This window comes from Gymnoscopelus braueri (genome assembly GCF_963280865.1).
Source record: "Gymnoscopelus braueri genome assembly, chromosome: 18".
Lineage (NCBI taxonomy): Eukaryota > Metazoa > Chordata > Actinopteri > Myctophiformes > Myctophidae > Gymnoscopelus > Gymnoscopelus braueri.
Window position 1 is genome coordinate 22069062 of NC_137618.1, and position 19663 is coordinate 22088724.

The 19663-nt window shown below is 39.8% G+C and overlaps 3 protein-coding genes across 3 annotated transcripts; 1 reads left to right on the plus strand and 2 right to left on the minus strand.

Annotated features, from left to right (window-relative positions):
- Nucleotides 1-932: 932 nt before the first annotated feature.
- LOC308105919 (rhodopsin kinase GRK1-like) lies at nucleotides 933-7907 on the plus strand (the record flags this gene model as incomplete). Its single annotated transcript, XM_080456885.1, has 7 exons — nucleotides 933-1628; nucleotides 2359-2486; nucleotides 6377-6534; nucleotides 6676-6759; nucleotides 7026-7150; nucleotides 7272-7473; nucleotides 7621-7907. 7 exons carry the CDS (start codon nucleotides 933-935, stop codon nucleotides 7905-7907), a joined length of 1680 nt encoding a protein of 559 aa, XP_080313011.1.
- Nucleotides 7908-10748: 2841 nt separating this feature from the next.
- mettl21cb (methyltransferase 21C, AARS1 lysine b) lies at nucleotides 10749-11945 on the minus strand. Its single transcript, XM_080456928.1, has 3 exons — nucleotides 11786-11945; nucleotides 11576-11693; nucleotides 10749-11407 (listed from the first exon to the last, which is right to left on the minus strand). The coding sequence occupies exons 1-3, from the start codon at nucleotides 11927-11929 to the stop codon at nucleotides 11010-11012; spliced, it is 660 nt and encodes a 219-aa protein (XP_080313054.1). The 5' UTR covers nucleotides 11930-11945; the 3' UTR covers nucleotides 10749-11009.
- A 3390-nt stretch (nucleotides 11946-15335) lies between these two features.
- LOC308105935 (low affinity immunoglobulin epsilon Fc receptor-like) lies at nucleotides 15336-16526 on the minus strand. Its single transcript, XM_080456901.1, has 3 exons — nucleotides 16394-16526; nucleotides 15830-15941; nucleotides 15336-15472 (listed from the first exon to the last, which is right to left on the minus strand). The coding sequence occupies exons 1-3, from the start codon at nucleotides 16460-16462 to the stop codon at nucleotides 15405-15407; spliced, it is 249 nt and encodes an 82-aa protein (XP_080313027.1). The 5' UTR covers nucleotides 16463-16526; the 3' UTR covers nucleotides 15336-15404.
- Nucleotides 16527-19663: the final 3137 nt, after the last annotated feature.

A 19663-nucleotide genomic window follows, 5' to 3' on the forward strand; every position in this document is an offset into this window, starting at 1 on the left:
ACAAATGAATGCATAAATTTAAACATATCTTCTATTGTGATGCCAGATTGCACATTGTCTGAAAATCGACAAGTAAACACTGGTCAGATTCTCAATTTGCTGCACATGTAGTAGATGACCCGACTCAATAAATTAAATATTCAAATGTAAGGAAATACACTTTTTTAAATCAAGATATTCAGGAACCATTAAAATGTGATCAATTTAAAAGGGTTTAATCTCCACACATTCATTTTTGTATTCCTCACTCAATGTATGTAGTCTTATTAGGATATATTGACATTTATTAGCACAGTCAATGGGACAATTTCTCTGGAATACCACAGTACATTCCAAACTGTAAACTATGACTTCAAAGCAATGATTCATTGACCTTCACTAATGCTGAAACTTGCAAAGGGGAAGTGGTTTTCTTTTTTATATTTAGATGTTCTCCTACTTGGTGAATTAGGCATTCAAAACCCATTTACCATAAGCAACATTTAAGTAGTTTGCCAGTTGGAGTTTGGTTTTCCTGATGTCTGTGGCAGCCTAATTGCACCACCTGTCTGTATCGCTCCGTCTCAGCAGGAGCTTGTGCACATTGTCTGGGGCATTAAGGTGTTAGTGGATTATTGAAAGGTGTTGACTCAGGTATGTGTGTCTCTGTGTGTATATGTGCACACTTGTGTCTATGGGTGAATGCGTAATGTGAAGCGCTCAACGCAGTATGCCTAGGTCGTGTGCAGACACAAGTCTCAAATCTCCCCTTTCTCTTTCATGCTCCCTCTTTATGCTCCATCGCTAGTAGCTTGTATTCTCTATCGGCTGTTGATTCCTTTAGCTTTCTCACCCTAGCCCCCTCCTTTCACCAGCTCACACCTGTTTGGACTCCCCACCACTTCTCTCCCTCAGTTTTCTCTTTACAGTGGTGTCTCTTTAAGTCGCTCAACATGGATCTGGGTAGCCTAACCACAGTGGTGGCCAATTCTGCCTACATTTCTGCCCGTGGAAGCATTGATGGCGGCTCAGCAGCTGCCCGAGACAAGAAGTACCTTGCTCGCCTCAAGCTTCCGCAAATCACCATATGTGAAGGCCTGAGGGATACCTTGGATTTGGCCTTCGATTCAATCTGCATGGAGCAACCTATTGGCAAGCGCCTGTTCAGAGAATTTCTGGATGCAAATCCAGAATACAAGGGGGGGTCTTCTCTGTGGAGGGACATTGAGGCCTATGATCTGGAGGAAGACTGTAACAGGGTGCAGAAGGCCACCAAGATTGTCGACCGCTACATGGATCCCTCTGCCAAGCGCTACTGTTCCTTCCTTCCGGGGGACATCATAGCTAAGGTGAAGGAAGACCAAGGGAGTGCCTCGGATGGACTGTTTGCCCCAGCACTGGCCTCGCTTCTGGATTATCTCCGTGGGGCCCCGTATACTTTATTCCTGGAGAGCGTGTTCCTGAAGAGGTTCCTGCAGTGGAAGTGGCTGGAGATGCAACCCATGGATGACGACTGGTTTCTAGAATTTCGTGTGCTTGGGAGAGGGGGGTTCGGGGAGGTGTCTGCCTGTCAGATGAAGGCCACAGGGAAACTATATGCCTGTAAGAAGCTCAACAAAAAGAGGCTGAAGAAAAGGAAAGGCTATGAGGTAAGACAAACCAGACATGGATGCATAAAGGCTAAAATGTGGCATGGTAACTGGGGCAGAGGTTAATTAAGTATTATTTAGAAATGGAACTGAAATGTGCATCAAATGTCAATGTTCCACAATATGCAGAGTATGTAGGCAGGACATTTCTCCAGTATAATTGAAATCCAAAGGGATCCAAAAGATGGTGTGTGGGCCCTTGCTTATTTTATTTCCAGTGTTGTAGATAAAGTATTTGTAGTGGTGTTTGCCTGGTACAAAATTATGCTCATGTGGCATACTGTACATGTATTATGGTTATTAAATACAGTATGTGTATCTGCCTGTTCTGCTCCAGACAAAGAGATCTGCGATGAGCAGGATATAGTATGATAGGGTTAATCATGTTTGTCCTGCCTCTCTTCTGGCCTTAGCTCATGGTATTAAACACTGAGACAGGGATAGAGTGATTACTGAGAGCTTTAGTGAAAAGCCGTTCTGAATGGATGATTATATGTTGCCCTTGACTCATCTGGGGTCATCGTTTGAAATTCATTCATATCTCCCAAATAGTTTCACAAGATGACAAAAATAATCATTTATCTTAAGTATACACTTCCATCAACACACTTGTTCCATTTAACCCTGTGAGCTATGTCTGACCAATGTTCACATTTCATTTTGAACAAAAGAAAATGTCTTGTTTTGACATACTTTGTTCAGCATTGTTGGTCACAATCTTCTCCTGTAGGGGGCAATGGTGGAGAAGAGGATTCTAGCCAGGGTTCACAGTCCGTTCATTGTGTCTTTGGCATACGCTTTCCAGACCAAGGATGAGCTCTGTCTGGTTATGACCATCATGAACGGAGGAGATCTCAAGTAACTTCACAGTCTGATGCAAAATTACACTTAAAAGCACAAACACAGCCATGCAAGTGGGAGATGGGACAGTTAAAACACCTTTTTTTTTCTTATTACCCCATTACTATACTGTTATTTCATCTATGGACTTCAATGTGGCAGAGAGTAGCCTACCTACAAATTTTTGCAATGAAATGGCATAACCATAATCAATCCATTATTTCCAACAGAGAAAGTTAAAGTTGATGTTAAGTATCTGTTGATTGTCCACATGACAATCAACAGTGATAAACAGTCCCACCACTCAAAGCTAATGGCACCAATCAATTTAATTAAATGTAATACAATGATTAACTCTGGGTTAATTAATAATGAAGGTGTAATTATGTTGCATTTAAATAAGATATCAATCAATCAACTTAAGTGTGGACTGTTTTTTTAAAGCAAAATCACAATTGCGTTAAACAACATAACATAACTAGTTTCTATATAAATAGTTATAAGAGAAATGCAGTCACAAAGTCACAAGTCTTTTAAAAAAAAAGATAAAGGGAACCCAATTAAACAACTGGGGGGTGGGGAGGGGGTGGTGGTGTCATAGATGGTCATTTATGTATTCAGGAAGATTATCCAATAGTATATTGTGAGTGGCAAAAGTGTGTGAACCTTTGCTTTTGTTGCAACTGCACCTAAAAGGTTGGGCTAACTGTTGATTAGTCCATCCTATTGGCTTTGAGGAATTTTACTCCATTCTTCCATACAGAACAGTTTAAACGCTGGGATTTTGGTGGGTTTCCTCACATGAACTACTCACTTAAGGTCCCTCCACAACATTTCTATTGGATTAAAGGGGGCGGCCATAGCTGAGAGGTTGGTGAGCCCGCCTGGTTGTCCCAGGTACGATTCCAGGCCAGGCCAGCAATGTGTCGATGTGTGTCCCTGAGCAAGACTCCCCTAATTGCTCCCCGAGCGCCGTAGGAGCTCACTGCTCCTAGATGTTATAGGATGGGTAAATGCAGAGGACGAATTTCACGTATGTACATATACATATACGGTGACAAAAAACACCCCAAGGAGTGGGGAATATTCTATTCTATCTAAGGGATATTTCACTTTCAAACATGTCATTTTAACGTCTACTCAGGCTTTTGTGAGCACCGCAGACACATTTTAAGTTGCTTGATTCAGTAATTAGATATTTGATATTAATTTGATCAGACACGCCCCCTTCCTATATAAGCCCATTGTAACTTCAAACGTCAACATTTTTAACCATGTTAGATTAAAAAACAAAAAAGCCATGTGTTTTTTTAGACACATATCCTTGGTTCTGGTGACTGATATTACTAATACATTTGATTTGTAACGCAATTTATATTTTACACAAATCTTAAAGTGCAACATGGTATAAATAGTGAAGAAAATAGATTAAATAAAAAATAAGAAATGAAAGAAATTCAGATCTATAATAAAACAATGATATTGTCCTAATGTGCGAGGGGGCAGTGTTTTTTCAATTACCCTCTTAATTTATTTTGTATAACTTTTGAAAATGAAGAAAAATAAATAAAATGATAAAATAAAGTAATTGAAACACATAATTCAAAAGACACGGCCGACTCACGTATTGGAAGGACAATATCAGTCACTAGAACCAAGGATGGGTGTTTTCAATGAATCTAACATGGTTTAAATGGAGTTTGAGGTTACAATGGGTTTGTATAGGAAGGGTTAAAATGGAGTTTGAGGTTACAATGGGTTTGTATAGGAAGGGGGCGTGTCTGATTAAATATCTAAATACTGAATCAAGCAACATATTTAAACTGTCTGGGGTGCTCACAAAAGCCTGAGTAGACGTTAAAATGACCCCAAACATGTTTGAAAGTGAAATATCCCTTTAAGGTCAGGACTTATATTGACTTGTCCATTCCAAAACATGAATTTTATTCTTCTTTGTTCCATCAATTATGGTGTGGTGGTGGGGAATGCTACCATAGTGCAAGTGAGTTAGTGAAGCAGCCACAACAAGCCTGACTCCTCCCCCAACCAATACTGGCTCTTTTGGTTTCTGTCCTCTGTCTGGTGCTACAGGCAGACATGTTGTTAAAGTGATCACTAACATACATGTTTCAGCTTTTCTTTCATGTGTTTGGCATACAGTATTGTGTGAATGTGAAACCCTAACTTTTTGAGTCATCCCGTGGTGTGCGAAGGTAGTAAGTAGGGTCATGAATCAAAATCATTTTAATATGCAGCATGTTAATTCCTGTTCTCCCTTTTAGTCCATGAGCCAGACAAGATTTCATTATCGAAAGAGTGGGCAAAACCATACTTATATTAAATTGTTTATAGGGTCAATATAAGTAAATAAATATATGATAACCTCTCCACAGGAGCAGCTTTTTCATATTTATCACACATTTTGTTATTTTCATGTACATGACAGGTGAAAAAATTACAAAATAAAAAAAAATAGTTATCATAATGAAACTTCCCCAGTTGATTACTTACATGAAGACAATGATTTATCGTATTACAAGTTTTCAAATTTGTTATATGCAAATTAGGCATTTAGTACATGAGCCAGAGCTCCAAAATTGAGCCAGATATTGAATATTCCCTCGTTAAAAACCTTTGACTCCAACATCTTAACAAAATGAAATAAGAATGTTGACTCTGGCTTTGTCCAATGTTCCAATGTTGATTCTGGAAAGTTATGCAAATTCGGGCATATTTTCCTAATTCCCAATTTGCATATTTAAATATACAATTTCAGAAAACTTGTAATACGATAAATCATTGTCTTCATGTAAGTAATCAACTGGGGAAGTTTCAGTATGATAACTATTTTTAAAATGTAATTTTTTCACCTGTCATGTACGTATGGGGAAAATAACAAAATGTGTGATAAATATGAAAAAGCTGCTCCTGTGGAAAGGTTACCATGTATTTATTTACTTATATTGACCCTATAAACAATTTAATATAGGTATTGTTTTGTCCACTCTTTCGATAATCATTGCTCAATTTTGGGGCTCTGGCTCATGGACTATTTGTAGGTTCACCTGCTGCTGTATTTCTCCTTGTTTTGAGTTGTCTTTTTTCTTCTTCTTGTCAAACCAACTGGGTTGTTTATTTGTTGAAAAAATCTGACTCACCTAAAAATCCTAGAGGTTCTCACACTTTTGCCACAAATGACCAAGTAAATACAATATTTGTTTGATTTGTTTAATTGGGTTGTTTTTATCTACTTTTTAAATCAGATATTTTAAACTTAATAAATGCTAGTAAATGATGTGGAGTTTGAAAACATTCTATTATGGACTAAGGTTTTAAAATGTGTTTTGTACAGGTTAACAATTGTTAACTGTAACACACACCCAAAGAAAGTACAATTTCTCAGAGCTGCAAAACTTAGGTTATCATCACTAATTTGATGGCTGTAGTTTGCTACAGAAAAGGGACTCATTAAACTCAGATTTGAACCTAATGCCTGCTTGCTCTGGGGAGAAATATATTTTTTACCTTCAGGTAAAGATTTGCAAGGAGACCAAATACAGCCACCCCAATTGTATATTGTAGTTATATTGTATTAACATACTCTACCATACAGATTGGACAAAATAACATATCATGCAAAACATTGCATGATAGAGCTTTAATTAATTTGATTGTTATTGCATTCAATTGCACAGTAAGTCTAGGATGCAGGGCCAGGCTTTGCTTTTTCTAAGGACATTATCTCAGAAAAGCACCACGCAACAGATTGTCCACTATTTCTGCTACAGCTCATAGAAACACAATGTTACAACTGTTCCCTTTCTCTGCCACATACATATCCAAGTCTCTACATTACAGTCTTTTTATACACAAAAGGGAGACATACTATCATTCCCCAATTACTTTAGGTACCATATCTACCTGGTGGATGAGAACAACCAGGGGTTTGGTGAGCCCAGAGCCTGTTTCTACATTGCCCAGATCATTCAAGGCCTAGAGCACCTCCACCAGAAGAGAATCATCTACAGAGATCTCAAACCAGAAAATGTGCTGCTTGATAATGAAGGTAACTACAGTATCTTGAGGCAAGTGCAGTAACATATACAGATATATATCTGCTCATCTGTGTGTATGAGATGTACAATATTTATCTGTGTGTGTGTGTGTGTGCGCGTGTGTGCGTGCGCGTGCATGTTTCCTCCGTTAGGGAATGTGCGCATATCTGACTTGGGTCTTGCTGTAGAGTTAAAAGAAGGTGCTACACAAACCAAGGGCTATGGTGGAACTCCAGGTTTGTCTAACCTCTTGTATCTGCAAAGCTATTAAGCAGTGTCATGTTCTTGGTGTTATATGATAAGTCTTTTTGTGGTAGCCTACGAGCTATCTTTGGTGTTTCGCCTAAGTGGGCGTGGTTTTGAGGTTAGATTTAGGCATAGTTTTTGTGAGGTTAAGATTAGGGATAGGCATATAACCACGCCCACTTTAGCAAAACGCCAAAGAAAGAGGGAGTCCCTCAGTAGCCTACAGCAGTCTAATATCTTAAATTCCACCCTGCAGGGTACATGCCACCAGAGATGCTGAAAGGTGAAAAATATGACACGTGCGTGGACTACTTCTGCCTTGGGGTGACATTGTATGAGTTCATTATGGCCAAGAACCCCTGGAGGGTCAAGGGGGAAAAGGTAACGTCTTGAACGGCCTGAACATTTTGTTCGTCATTTTACTCAAGGCATAGATTTGAAAGTCTTTGTGACATTCTGTATTTGAAAAAGTCACATTTGGTCTCGTTGCTTTACCATCCAGCTTGACCGTGAGGCGTGGAAGGAACGAGTTACTACCAAGAAGGTAGAATATGAAGAAAAATTCAGCGCAAATACAAAGTCCTTCTGTGAAGGGCTCCTTCACGGCGACGTTGAACAGAGACTGGGCTTTAAGAACGGAAGCTGTGATCAGCTTAGAGAACATCCCTTCTTCAGTGATATCAACTGGAGGAAACTGAACGCAGGTACTATATTCTCTGATGTAAACTGATGCCTCACGTTTCCACAAATCTTGCTGATTTGTATTGCTGTGTCCATAGTACATTAGATCACCTTTGTTTGATACTCCAGTGTTGGATTTGCACTATAAGACACCCATCTCTTGTCCTTAGGTATCCTGCCTCCTCCTTTTGTCCCTAACCGTGGGGTTGTGTATGCCAAGGGTCTGGACGATGTCGGGGCTTTCTCCACAGTGAAGGGGGTGGACCTAGACGATCCTGACACTGTCTTCTTCGATGAGTTCTCTTCGGGGAACATCGCCATACCCTGGCAGGAGGAGATGATTGAGACAGGAATCTATGGGGAGCTCAATGTGTGGGCCCCTGATGGCAGCCTTCCCACTGATGATACAAAGGACTCTGTAGAACCACCAAAGTCATCTACCTGCTGTGTGTCATAGAGGGATGCGGTCAAGGCTCCCCCGATCCAAGCCCACCTATAGCTTGGGAGGGGTACCGAGAATCGATGCCAATTTGGTACCGGTTCGTAATTGGTCTGAACCAAAATACCAATAAGCTCCTGGACAAATGGTGCTGCTATCGGTATATGACAATTCATTCTAACTATGTGTTTAACAACCATAAGCTTTACTGGAGTTGGCTTCTCTGGTATACTAACAGCTGCTGCGATATATTTGAATGTTTCTGTTTTCCATCAGAGAAAAAGGTGGCATCCACAACTAGCGGACAGTCTCTGTCAGTCTTTGTCCCTCAGGTCCCTGTTTGTTCACAGTAAAACACAATAGCCTCTGCAGTATTATATTAGGTACCACAATCACAAACTTTCTTCTGTTCTGCTTTTTGTATAATTAGAAGAAACCTGGAAAAGAACCGGTCTCTAGGTGGGCAGCCATCTGCTTTGAACCGTGGGGTTGAGAGGGAGGTAAAGAGAGAGAGACACAGATGTGCAGCAACAACAGCTCTAATAAGTCTGCACTTTGCAGCCATAGCCGATGGAAATCCTCGATCTGCTGCAATCACTATTCATGGAGCCTGTGAGATAAGAAAGCACAAAAACGCTGGTGAAGAAGTCCATTTATTAACATGCATTGATGGGACATGAATACATACAGACGAAGGGGAGACTTGAGCTCAGTGAATCATGGGAAGATTAACTATGGACTATAAAGTTTGTCAAAAAGGAAATTTTTAATCCTACTCTTAATTGTAGAGTAGGTGTCTACCTCCTGGTGTGAAACTGGACGATGGTTCCACTACTTCTTTTGGAAATTCAAGGAAAAAGAAGAAGGCCTGCATTCTTGACTGCAGTGTTCTAGTGGGGTAATAAGAGAACAATGAGCTATTTACACTATGATGGTGCCTAACCATTAAGGGTTCTGTATATGAGACGATATAAACTATATTCTGGATTTTACAGTGAGCCAGTGCAGAGAAGCTAATAGGGGAGACATTTCTTTTCCTTGCTCTTCACAGTACACATGCAGCAGCATTCTGGATCAGCTGGAGAGTCTTTGGAGACTTGTTGGCACAGCCTGATAATATGGAATTGCAATAACCAAGCCTGGATTTAGCAAATGCGTGGACAGTTTTTCTACATCTTTTTGAGGCAGGATGTGCCTGATTCTTGCAATGTTATGTAGGGGCAAAAGAGGCATTAATTGACATTTGTTTCATGTGGGAGTTAAAGAGCATACTCACTGCATCCTGATAAAAGATGACTCAGATTCCTTATGGAGGTGCTGGTGTTTCTAAGCTATTTAGGGCCAAGCACAATAACTTTATTTTTGAGTTTATGTCCTTAAGACATGCTTGAAGATTAGTTAACTGATTGGTTACATCTGGTTTCATTGATAGATATAATTGGGTCTCATCCGCATGTGTGTTTCCTAATATTACCTAAAAGGAAGCTTATATAAGGTGAATATTATTGGCCTAAGCACAGCATTTCATTAAATACCGGTATAAAGGCTTCCTTAAATTTAACTACAGCACTATCAGATTTCAACATCAATTAAGCTACTATTTTGTAACCAAATATTTTTTGGTATGCCTCCTAAAAACGTGAGCCATATTTTTAAATAGTCTTTGCTTCTGAGAAGCACAAGAACTAAAGTTCTTTGGTATAATATTTTAAAGTTTATTTGTAATGGGACACTACCAGACATTATTGCGATTGGTCCCCTCACTATTATGGGGAGAAGTATATCAATATTTATCAAAATATTGATAAAATCTCAATGATATCCAACCCTATAGCTGGCCATGCACAGGCACTCGGGTGGTTAGACAGTGCAGAATGAAAGATTCCAACAGCGATCTTCTCAACCCTTTCATTTAAAACCTACGGTAGTTTATGACTGAAAACTGTTTATTCATATTTTTCTGGTTCTGAATTTTTTTATCAGTAGGCACAGAATTAAAGTCCATGCCGATGTTGCCATTGAGAAGGACTTCCAACCTGCAGTGGTTTGGTGATGGAAAAATGTAACTTCAGTACATTATAATGACATATTGAACTCATCATTGCTGTGTGTGCATGTATATGTGTGCATGTCCATTTTTGTGGGGGTGTGCGTGCATGTTTGTGTGTATTTGCGTGTACACATACACATGCGTTTGTCCATGTGTATGTTGTGGGCAAGGAGACACTCCCCATATATCTATTATATTATATCATTTACAAAGTAACATTTTGAGTGTTCATTTAAATGAACAGAGTTAAATTACCACTCTGGATTTTACTAAGTACCAATGCTTCTGGTTTCACAATGCAAGATGTATATTAAAGCAACTGTTTAGTTATGTGGTATCTGTGTGGTGTGAACTGACAAGCGGATGCTCTCTAGCATGTCATTTCATGGGTTATTACCTCATTATCTCATGTCTTCTAGTTTGTACTTAAAGCCATTTAATGTATTTGTTTTCTTTGAATTGAGCTGAATGTCTCCTAGATTTCACAAAATGTTTAAAACGGTTGTCAAATATTATGACTTTTGGAAATAATTAAAAAATGACAAGTCACACTGCTTCATATTTGTGAAAGAGATCTACATTTTCTTACGTTTTCCTGCCATTCCTTTTTATGAGTTCTATGCATAAATGTCAGAGCACCTTTGATAAAGCTTTAGTGCAGGCTAGTAAATAGAGGCTCAACGTGAATATACTTGACATTTTCCACAAATTGTTTAGAGCAAAGCATTTTATTTATAAAAGTGTTGCATAAATCAAAAAACATCAAATGTATGAAAGAATATGGCAAATAAAATGGCTTAACTATCATAAATATGAGTTTAGACCTTTTCTCCCTTCTGTTGCACAGGTTAGAAGAGCCAGGTTGAAATGTAATTTAAGCGTAGAGTCAAAGCTCTATTCATGCCAATCAGTAAGAGAGAAGTTCAGCTTTCATTCTTTCTGGGATTTTAAGTGCCTTTTTTGCAATTGTTCCATACTGAGAGATCTTCCATCACCTGCAGTACAAAATCCTGGTTCACACATTGTGTTATTTCTCCGTCCCCTCTCAAATCTCTGCTATTGTCTCTCCCTCACTCCTTTGCAGTGGCCCTGTATATCTTCACCCCCTCCTGTGGTAGGTCAGAGAGCAGTGTGGTGTGGAAGTTGTTATTAAAACTCTCTGTGAACCTCAGGTCTGACTGGAACCGAACCTTATTAGCCCACAACAGTGTTGTTCCACTGCCTGGTCGGCAGAAGTGACGCATCGTTGCCAGCAGGTCGTCGAGGCAGTCATGGTGATAGACCACATCTGCTGCTAGCACATAGTCGTAGTGACAAGAAGTGTGTGGGAAATCCCGTTCCAGGTTTTGACCCCAGGAAAGAGTCACCACCTGAGGTGTGTAACGGCAGCGACCCTTGGTGTTCCTTGAGAGGTTAAAGGACAGGTTAGACAGGATGTCCGGCTGGTCAGTGGCTGTTACCCAGGCACCTGAGGAGAAGACAGTGTCTTTCACAATAAAGCAACAGAAGTACAGAAAGGAAACATTACAAACAGAGAAAGAGACAAACCGACAGATAAAAAATAACGGATGAAAATCAGTTATTTTCGGTCGAGGAATGCAGCCGTCGTCTGAGGTATAAATTAGGCTTGACTCACCAAGCAGACATGACACAATGGACAGCAAACCAGTTCCAGCTCCAATTTCTAGCACAGCTTTATCCATGAAGTTCACTTGTTGCTGGTTATTCTCCAAGAACTGTCCCAAAGCCACTGCCTGCACAATTAAATGGTCATTATCATCACTACTAAATAATCCAGGCTTGTGAAAGCCACATATCAGTGCTATACAGTCATTTCCAAACTCACCCCAGGCCAGATGAGAGCCCCATATGTGTCCAGAGACTCTCGGATGCTTATGTGATGTCCAGCAAAGATGAAGGACTCCTTTCCTAGTGCATAGTAAACGCTAGGTTCCCAGACATTCCTTCGATCCAGTGCCTCTCCTGCCATCAGTTTACGATCAGCCACAACTGCAGAGATGAGGATCACATCTGTGACCATATACTGTGTACTATCATGTGTTACAGTATAATTTTACAGTAAGAGAATGTTCACACATTTGCTATTATTTCATAAACAATAACCAGAGCAAGTTAGAATGTTCTTCTATCTATTCTCATGGATTTTCAGCAGTATGTTTTATTGAAGATCTGTTACCTTCGTTGTCTCTTTCTTCCACCTGTTGACTGTCATCCAGAGTCTTGTCTCTCCCAGCATCCAACATCATTCTCTCCTTCCCATCATCCCTCTGTTGGTTGGATTGGCTGGCTGCGGATGACCTCTCCATGAGCTTAAAATTAAGCTGTTGAAGATAGTACACTTTGACTTTGGGTTTGAGTTATAGAGTAATAGTTTGTTATAATTTCGTGATACTCCCAAAAAGTGTGATATGAGATAGTGGAGCCATATCGCACCTCATAAATCATTAATAAAAAAAATGTTGTTGTTCACGTCAAATAACTGTTCAAACCACTGAATCTCCTTGGTTTGTAGGTTATGTGTTCAAGAGACTGAAATATACACAGTGGAGTAAAAGCTCTATTATCAGTGCAGAATAACACAAATGGTTTGCCACTGTAAATATCTATCCTTCATAGTATCTTTATTAGTTTGTGCTCTTTTGAAGTACATTAAGCATTTATATTTTCATGTTTTACATCTATATATAAAGGTGTTAAAACTCTAACTTGCATTTTTTATTGTAAGTCACTAAATATATATAACAGCATTGGTTGGTTACAGGTTAAAATAATTAAAATAATACTATATTAAAAACACTGTTCAGAACTTATTAGACTATGCTGTAGTAACTCCATTTGACAAATGGTGCAATTCTAAGGTTTCACTACAAGGTTAGAAAGGTTTGAGACATACTTGTATAAAGCAGCAATCTCTTTTCGATGTGGTTCTCCGTTTCTGTCTCTGTTTCTCTCCCTATTCCTCGCTGTTAGACTCTTGTGTTTATAGGAGCAGCATCATTTCTGACACACCCCTGACAGAGACAGGGTTGGGGTGAGGGGGGCATTGGCACTCAGAAAGGAGAGCCTGGTGGAAAGTTGATGCACATGAGTCACATTCTTTAGATAAATCAAATTAAATCAAAGCCTTTTATATTTTCACATATCCCTTGTCCCACTCAATATTTCACAGTCTGTTAATAAGCTGTATTTGTTGCCTTTTGTGGTCTTAAAAAGAAAAAGAAATCATATCAGAATCTATTATTTTACGTAGGTATGCAACATCAGCATGCCATATTTTCCTCCTCTAGAGCCCATTTTCAGTGGCTTGAGTCCAAATTGAGATATTGAGGTAAGAATCTTGGGAACATTATTTTATTTAAACCCTCTAGACTAAGTAAACTGGACCTGCATTGGCTCTGTACTTGGACCGCTTTTACCCATCTACACCAAATCTCTTCGCCAAAAATAGCAGATCAACAGGCTCGAACCTGTAATGGACCCTTGTATTGTGAGCTTTTTGCAATTTTTGTCCAATATTCCTCCCAGAATATGGATGCTGGTGTTCAACTGGTTCAAGTATTTATTCAAAGAGGAATGGTTAAATGATTTGGTTTCCAAATATACAAGCCGTTTAAGAATAGACCAGTCTGTGTAGGCTACTACAGGCAGAACCCATGCTGTTGTGAAAAGTTCATGACTGAATGAGAATGGAGTGGTATTTAATCCACTGATTATGTTTGTAAACCCGCTGTCGCTCACTCAGGGACAGCTGTGTCAGGATACACACTCTGTCCTATTCTCTCTCTCTCTCTCTCTCTCTCTCTCTCTCTCTCTCTCTCTCTCTCTCTCTCTCTCACAACTCATGAAGCTAGAAAATGGCCTGAAGTGACACAGTGTGATCTGTAAAGTATCACTGACTCAGTCCCATCCACACGTCAAAATCCTGAGTGTTAGTTTAACTCTGAGAGTGTAAAAATAGGACCACAAGGGTCTTAGAATTAAACACTCAGTCAAGATATCAGAGGAATTCCCTTTTCTTCAAAACATAGCAATGATCACCAGGATTACTTTCCTTGTTGCATCATCTCTGTCCCATATATCATTGAAGATGTCATTTTTGATTGGAGTCTTTTAGTGACTCTGTTGTCAGAATGGCATGACAAACCACCCGTTTTAATGTTTGACACTGACACATATGTTCTTTTAGCAACTGTGACTAACCAGATCAGATTATGCGCTCAGTCTAAAAATACTATTAAATTCTATACTGTAGCTGCACCCGTGTAGGCTAATGCATCGTAAAGCTCCTTCTGCACATACAGTAGAAGTCCAGTGATATGCTGGAGCAATAAAAGTCACATTTCCTGGTAGAAGAACAATCGGATTGCTTCTCATTAAATCCACTTTACTTACTTACTTTGGTGATGTGACAGTACTGTCTTGATTTATAGCCTAATTATTTATAGATTTATGTATGACTGTATTCTTTGGGTTGTCATATAAAACAAGATAGTCTATGTGTGGGTGTGTATCTGAAGTGGCAATTAAAATAGAAGGGTAAAAGCATTGTCAGTCTTCACTTGAGACTTGCTAATCCCCACCTCCATCTCAGTAGATCATGAAAAGGCTGTGGTGGACATTGTGAACAATGGAAAATGAGTCATACCCACACAGCAACATGTGGGTCCCTGCAGGCTTACTGTGAAAGTTAATGGGTGCTAAGCTTCTCTAATGATGAAGGGGAGGTGCATATTGGAATACAGCAGCACTGCAGCACACAATGCTACATTCATACAGGAACATTTATATCAGGCACAATTATCCATAAAACAGTCAAGCAAACCATGAGCTCTAAATGTAAAATCTGGCTGTGAGCAGTCTTTGCCACCAAAGGATTGCTGTCACAGGTGAAGATCAGCTTCTATGCCAGAGGGGCTCTTTCCTGATCCTGCACAACAGACCAGGGTGCCAGTGCCTGGAATCCAGGGGCGATATCAGGACAGGATGCCATTTATGTGTTATGATTCAATAGTGTACACTACAGATGTACATGTTTTTATCGTTGTTGTCTCTGGCACTCTCATCCAAAGCCTGAGCACAACCAAATTGTGATCTAAGGGCCAAACAGTACAGAACAACACAGCACAGTAAAGGGACATACAGCATGTCATCACAGCACAATCAATATTAACAATATTCTTGTCTTTATTACTTTATTTACAGAATGCTACATGCTACAAACAAAGCAAATACTGTTTTTATTTAATTAAATAAATTACTAAAAGTTCCACAGATTGAGTATACCAAGTGCAAAAGTGGCTGACATATTTCTGAGGCTGCCAACTGTGACTGAAGATGTTAGTTTGACAAAACATAAAACTGTGACAGAGGAAGCTCTAACATTCGAGGTTGTGGTAGTTGATTTGAAGGTTTGAAGTACACTCTCTACTCATTCACTATTGTTTCTAAAGAGGGTAGGAACAAATGAACGCCCGAAGGTCCCAGCACGGCATATCATTGAATTTCCCATTTCCTGAAAAAGACACACAAACTGTGGATCAGAAATACAGCAGCAGAACGTTGAAATATAATAACCATAATCATAATCATCATCTTTGTTTATAAAGAACATTTTTATTATAACACAGTTGTTCAAACCCTTTACATAAACAATTGAATAAAACAAGCAATACAATTTGAAAATAGTTCAAATGTAAACTGAAGAATAGTAGAAACAAAGAACATAAAATGCAGTGAAACTGAACTAATGTTGTACAAATATTGATAAATAAATCAAATAAGACATGATAAGAATGAATAAGACACAGGTCAGTGTCAAGTACATGTGCAGGACAGAGATCAACAGTATTGTGAAGACTACCAGACATACCAGCTGCCAACAGCTCCACACAGTCCTCTACATCCGCTGTGTTATTGGGTTCACCAGGCAGCCAATCAGCATAGCTCCAGTGGGCACCATCCAACCAGATAAAGCGACCAGTCTGACAGATAAGATGAGATAAATACAGGCTTATGTTATTCATTCTATAGGCATGCACATGCTGCTACACAGTAAAATCCTCAGTGTCATTTAACTCTGAGACTGGTCCATTTAGTAACATTTGTACACACTCTGAGTTAAAAATGGGTAAATTAATTATGAGGATTTTACTGTGTAATTTAATTTAAGAAGGAAATATAAGCAATAACAATGCAGTGTATTTTATGCTTTGTTGACAATATATCGTATCAACATGCACTCTGGCGTGCGCACTTGTGTGTACAGACATACGTATGTAGGCTACACAGGCTATGCCTGCACACACGCACGCACGCACAAGCACACACACACACACACACACACACACACACACACACACACACACACACACACACACACACACACACACACACACACACACACACACACACACACACACACACACACACACACCTCCAGGTAGCGTAGTCCTCCAACCCAGGTGCGTGTGTATGCCCCATTGTACTGAAGCATCATGTTCATCACTTGTCTGTGAATATACTGGTTTGTGATGGAGGCAAGATGGCCTTTGGGGAATTGTTTCTGGCAGAAGAACTGGAGAAGAGTAGATTAAAGATTAGATTATGATTCACTTGTGGATATAGTGCTAGTAGTGTTTTGCATAAAGACAAAATATAACAATGTGAAAGTCACTTGCCTCGGCATCAGCAGCCTGCTTTGGCCCTTTGAAGAACTGGTAACATTTCCCTTCAAAGACTACACCGTTGCAAGACTCCCGCCCTGTGGCTAAGAGATGGAATTGCATTTTCTTAATTGTAGCTCTCTCTTTTTCTCTCTGTCTGTCAGTGTGTCCACCATGTGTGTGCGCGTGTGCGTGCGTGCGTGCGTGCGTGCGTGCGTGCGTGCGTGCGTGCGTGCGTGCGTGCGTGCGTTGGTAGGAACTCACTCTCCAGACATACCTACAGACTGGTTGTTAGAGGGTTTCAACAACTCGGGCCAAAAGGCTGGCAAAGTATTGTGCTTTCTCTGCTATAATTGGCAGCCACCATATGGCAGAGACGCTGTTACTTATACCCATAGAGTACTGAGTGATATGCTTATTCTATCAAGACATATGCCTGATTGTGTGAATATTTTTGTACTGCACCTTTAATATTTGTGTCCTTGTATGCTCTCCTTTATGTGCACATGAATACATTTTTTAAATGTTTGTGTGCGCGTGCGTGCTTGTGTGCGTGTGTTCGTGTGTGTGTTGGGAACTCACTCTCCATAGCTAACTCCCCCTCTTCTTCCAGCAAAGCCCTTCTTTCTTGGTTCAGTTCCATCACTGGCTCCTTATCCATCATGACCGGCTGATATTCAAGGACTTCATTAGTGAACTCAGGCTCTGCCTCCATGACTGATTTTTCACCTTCAAGCCCCTTAACTTCCAGTTCCATGAAACTGTGAAGGAACTGTGCCCCTAAAGCCAGATCGTCCTGTGGCAACTCATCCTTGTTGTTAAGTTTCTCTCCAATCATGATGTCCTCAGAGAGTGGGTTCAACTCCACGATTGGTTCCTCTACCATCATGTAGTCTTCCTCGCTGGGACTTTTTCCCACCTCAAAGTCCAGGTTAGTCTCCACTTCAGGCTCAAGGTGCATCTCATACTCAGGCCACGACTGTAACTGTGGGTCCTCCTGAAATTCTGGATCCACTTGAACTTCTGACTCTACTGGAACCTCTTTGTCCATCTCTGGATACAACTGGACTTCTTTCATCTGAAACTCTGGGTCCGTCTGAAACTCTGCATCCAACTGGACATCTTTCATCTGAAACTCTGGATCCACCTGAAACTCTGGATTCACCTGAAACTCTGGATCCAACTGGACGTATTTCATCTGAAACTCTGGATCCACCTGAAACTCTGGATCCAACTGGACGTATTTCATCTGAAACTCTGGATCCACCTGAAACTCTGGATCCACCTGAAACTCTGGATCCACCTGAAACTCTGGATCCACCTGAAATTCTGGATCCAACTGGACGTCTTTCATCTGAAACTCTGGGTCCATCTTAAACTCTGGGTCCTCCTGAATCTCTGGATCCAACTGAGCCTCTGTCTCTATGGCAATCTCTGGTAAAACTTCAGCATCCAACACTGACTGCTCTTGTACTTCTGGTTCCTGCTGTTTTGCTACATGCCATTCTTCATTCTTTTCAGACATCTCTGGGCTTAGTATGACCTGTGGCCCATTTACCTCCACCTCCACATGACCCTGCACTGGAACCCAGTCTGCAATAACAGGACTGTGGTCTCCTTGTGGTAAGGATGGATTTTCTTCTGCGATATCAACCTGAAAGGTTGGCATCCCCAAGGCCACTGCAAAATAGAGAACAAAACAAAACTTCTTCTAAAAATACACAATACACAATTTAGCATTTGAAAATATGAAAAAACAACTCTGTGGTATTCTGTTTCTTTTCTTTTCTTGTTTTGTTTTTTACGCACATCACCACAACTCTCCCCTCTCTGTCTCTCTGTCTATCTGTCTCTCTCTCTCTCTCTCTGTCTGTCTCTCTCTCTCTCTCTCTCTCTCTCTCTCTCTCTCTAGGATATATATATATATTATTATATATCCTTTATATATTATTTATTTATTTTTAAGAGGGGAAAAAGCACACCGTGAAAACTAGGTGCTTTATCGTCTCCATCTTATCAAGACAAACCTCAGAAGTTCCTGGCTGTACTGCCCCCAAACACAGTAAACAGGAAATGATGTTAACTTATACCCCCACACCCCCACACCTCACTAGGAAATGGCTGGCTTATATAATTTTCACCAGTTTCTCATTGGTTTGTACATGACATGCTATAAACGTCTGTCGTTAATGGTAAAACTAGCCTGATTATGTCATAAACCTAGTGTACTATGACACAAAGCAAAGGCATAACAATTCTGTTGTGAGTTTTCCAGAGACTCTTCTCATAATGAATCTAAAATAATGCTCCTGCATTATTTTAGATTCATTATGAGAAGAGTCTCATGAGAAGAGTCACATGTATAGAAAATGAATGTATCCTGATCAAATTTAACTGAAGAACTGAATTAGACAAATATGATTAACAATAATCAATCTTTTGCAGAACACCCTTTAGATTGAAATGTTTACCTGTTAAACTCAGTGTGAGCAATGCTATTGTCTTCATGTTTACCTAAGAGAAGAAAGACACCATGATTATATTCTATTTAGATTACAAATATTTGAAGTCTGCGCTGAGATTGCTTTAATGCCCATCAACATTTCTGAAAAGTCAATTTTTATGTAATACAGTGCAAAACACATGAACATAGGCTATTACAAGGCACAGTTTTAACAACACTTTGTTATTGCCTTACCTGTGTAGACTGCTCTACCGTGTTTGTCTCTCTGGTTCCTATTTATCTGTGGCTGAATTTATGATTCTCCTGAAGTCCTTGAAGATGACTAATCCCTCCCCTTTTAATTGGACTCTTTACGGTAAGTTCAAGGATGTGGCCTTTGGCCTTACTGGTAACCTAATCTTCTCAAAGGCAAATTTTCACTGTCGCTTCCTTATGATGTTCAATAATAATGAATCAGCAATACCAAAGATCTTCTGAAGAGTAAAAGATAATGATAAATGTACAGTACAATATAACAAATAATAAATACCAGTAGCTGGTATTTCCCAGTTATAGACTCCTCAAGAGAGATGAATAA

Bases quoted from the DNA above. Each gene is read 5' to 3' on its own strand.
- mettl21cb (XM_080456928.1), bottom strand. From the start codon at position 11,929: ATGGCAGGAGAGGCACTGGATCGAAGGAATGTCTGGGAACCTAGCGTT. The intron at 11,694-11,785 runs GTGAGTTTGGAA...TTAATTGTGCAG, and splicing joins GGGCTCTCATCTGGCCTGGG to GCAGTGGCTTTGGGACAGTT. The intron at 11,408-11,575 runs GTGAGTCAAGCC...TCTTCTCCTCAG, and splicing joins CATTGTGTCATGTCTGCTTG to GTGCCTGGGTAACAGCCACT.
- LOC308105935 (XM_080456901.1), bottom strand. From the start codon at position 16,462: ATGAACATGATGCTTCAGTACAATGGGGCATACACACGCACCTGGGTT. The intron at 15,942-16,393 runs GTGTGTGTGTGT...CTTATCTGTCAG, and splicing joins GAGGACTACGCTACCTGGAG to ACTGGTCGCTTTATCTGGTT. The intron at 15,473-15,829 runs GTATGTCTGGTA...TGTCTTTTTCAG, and splicing joins TGTGGAGCTGTTGGCAGCTG to GAAATGGGAAATTCAATGAT.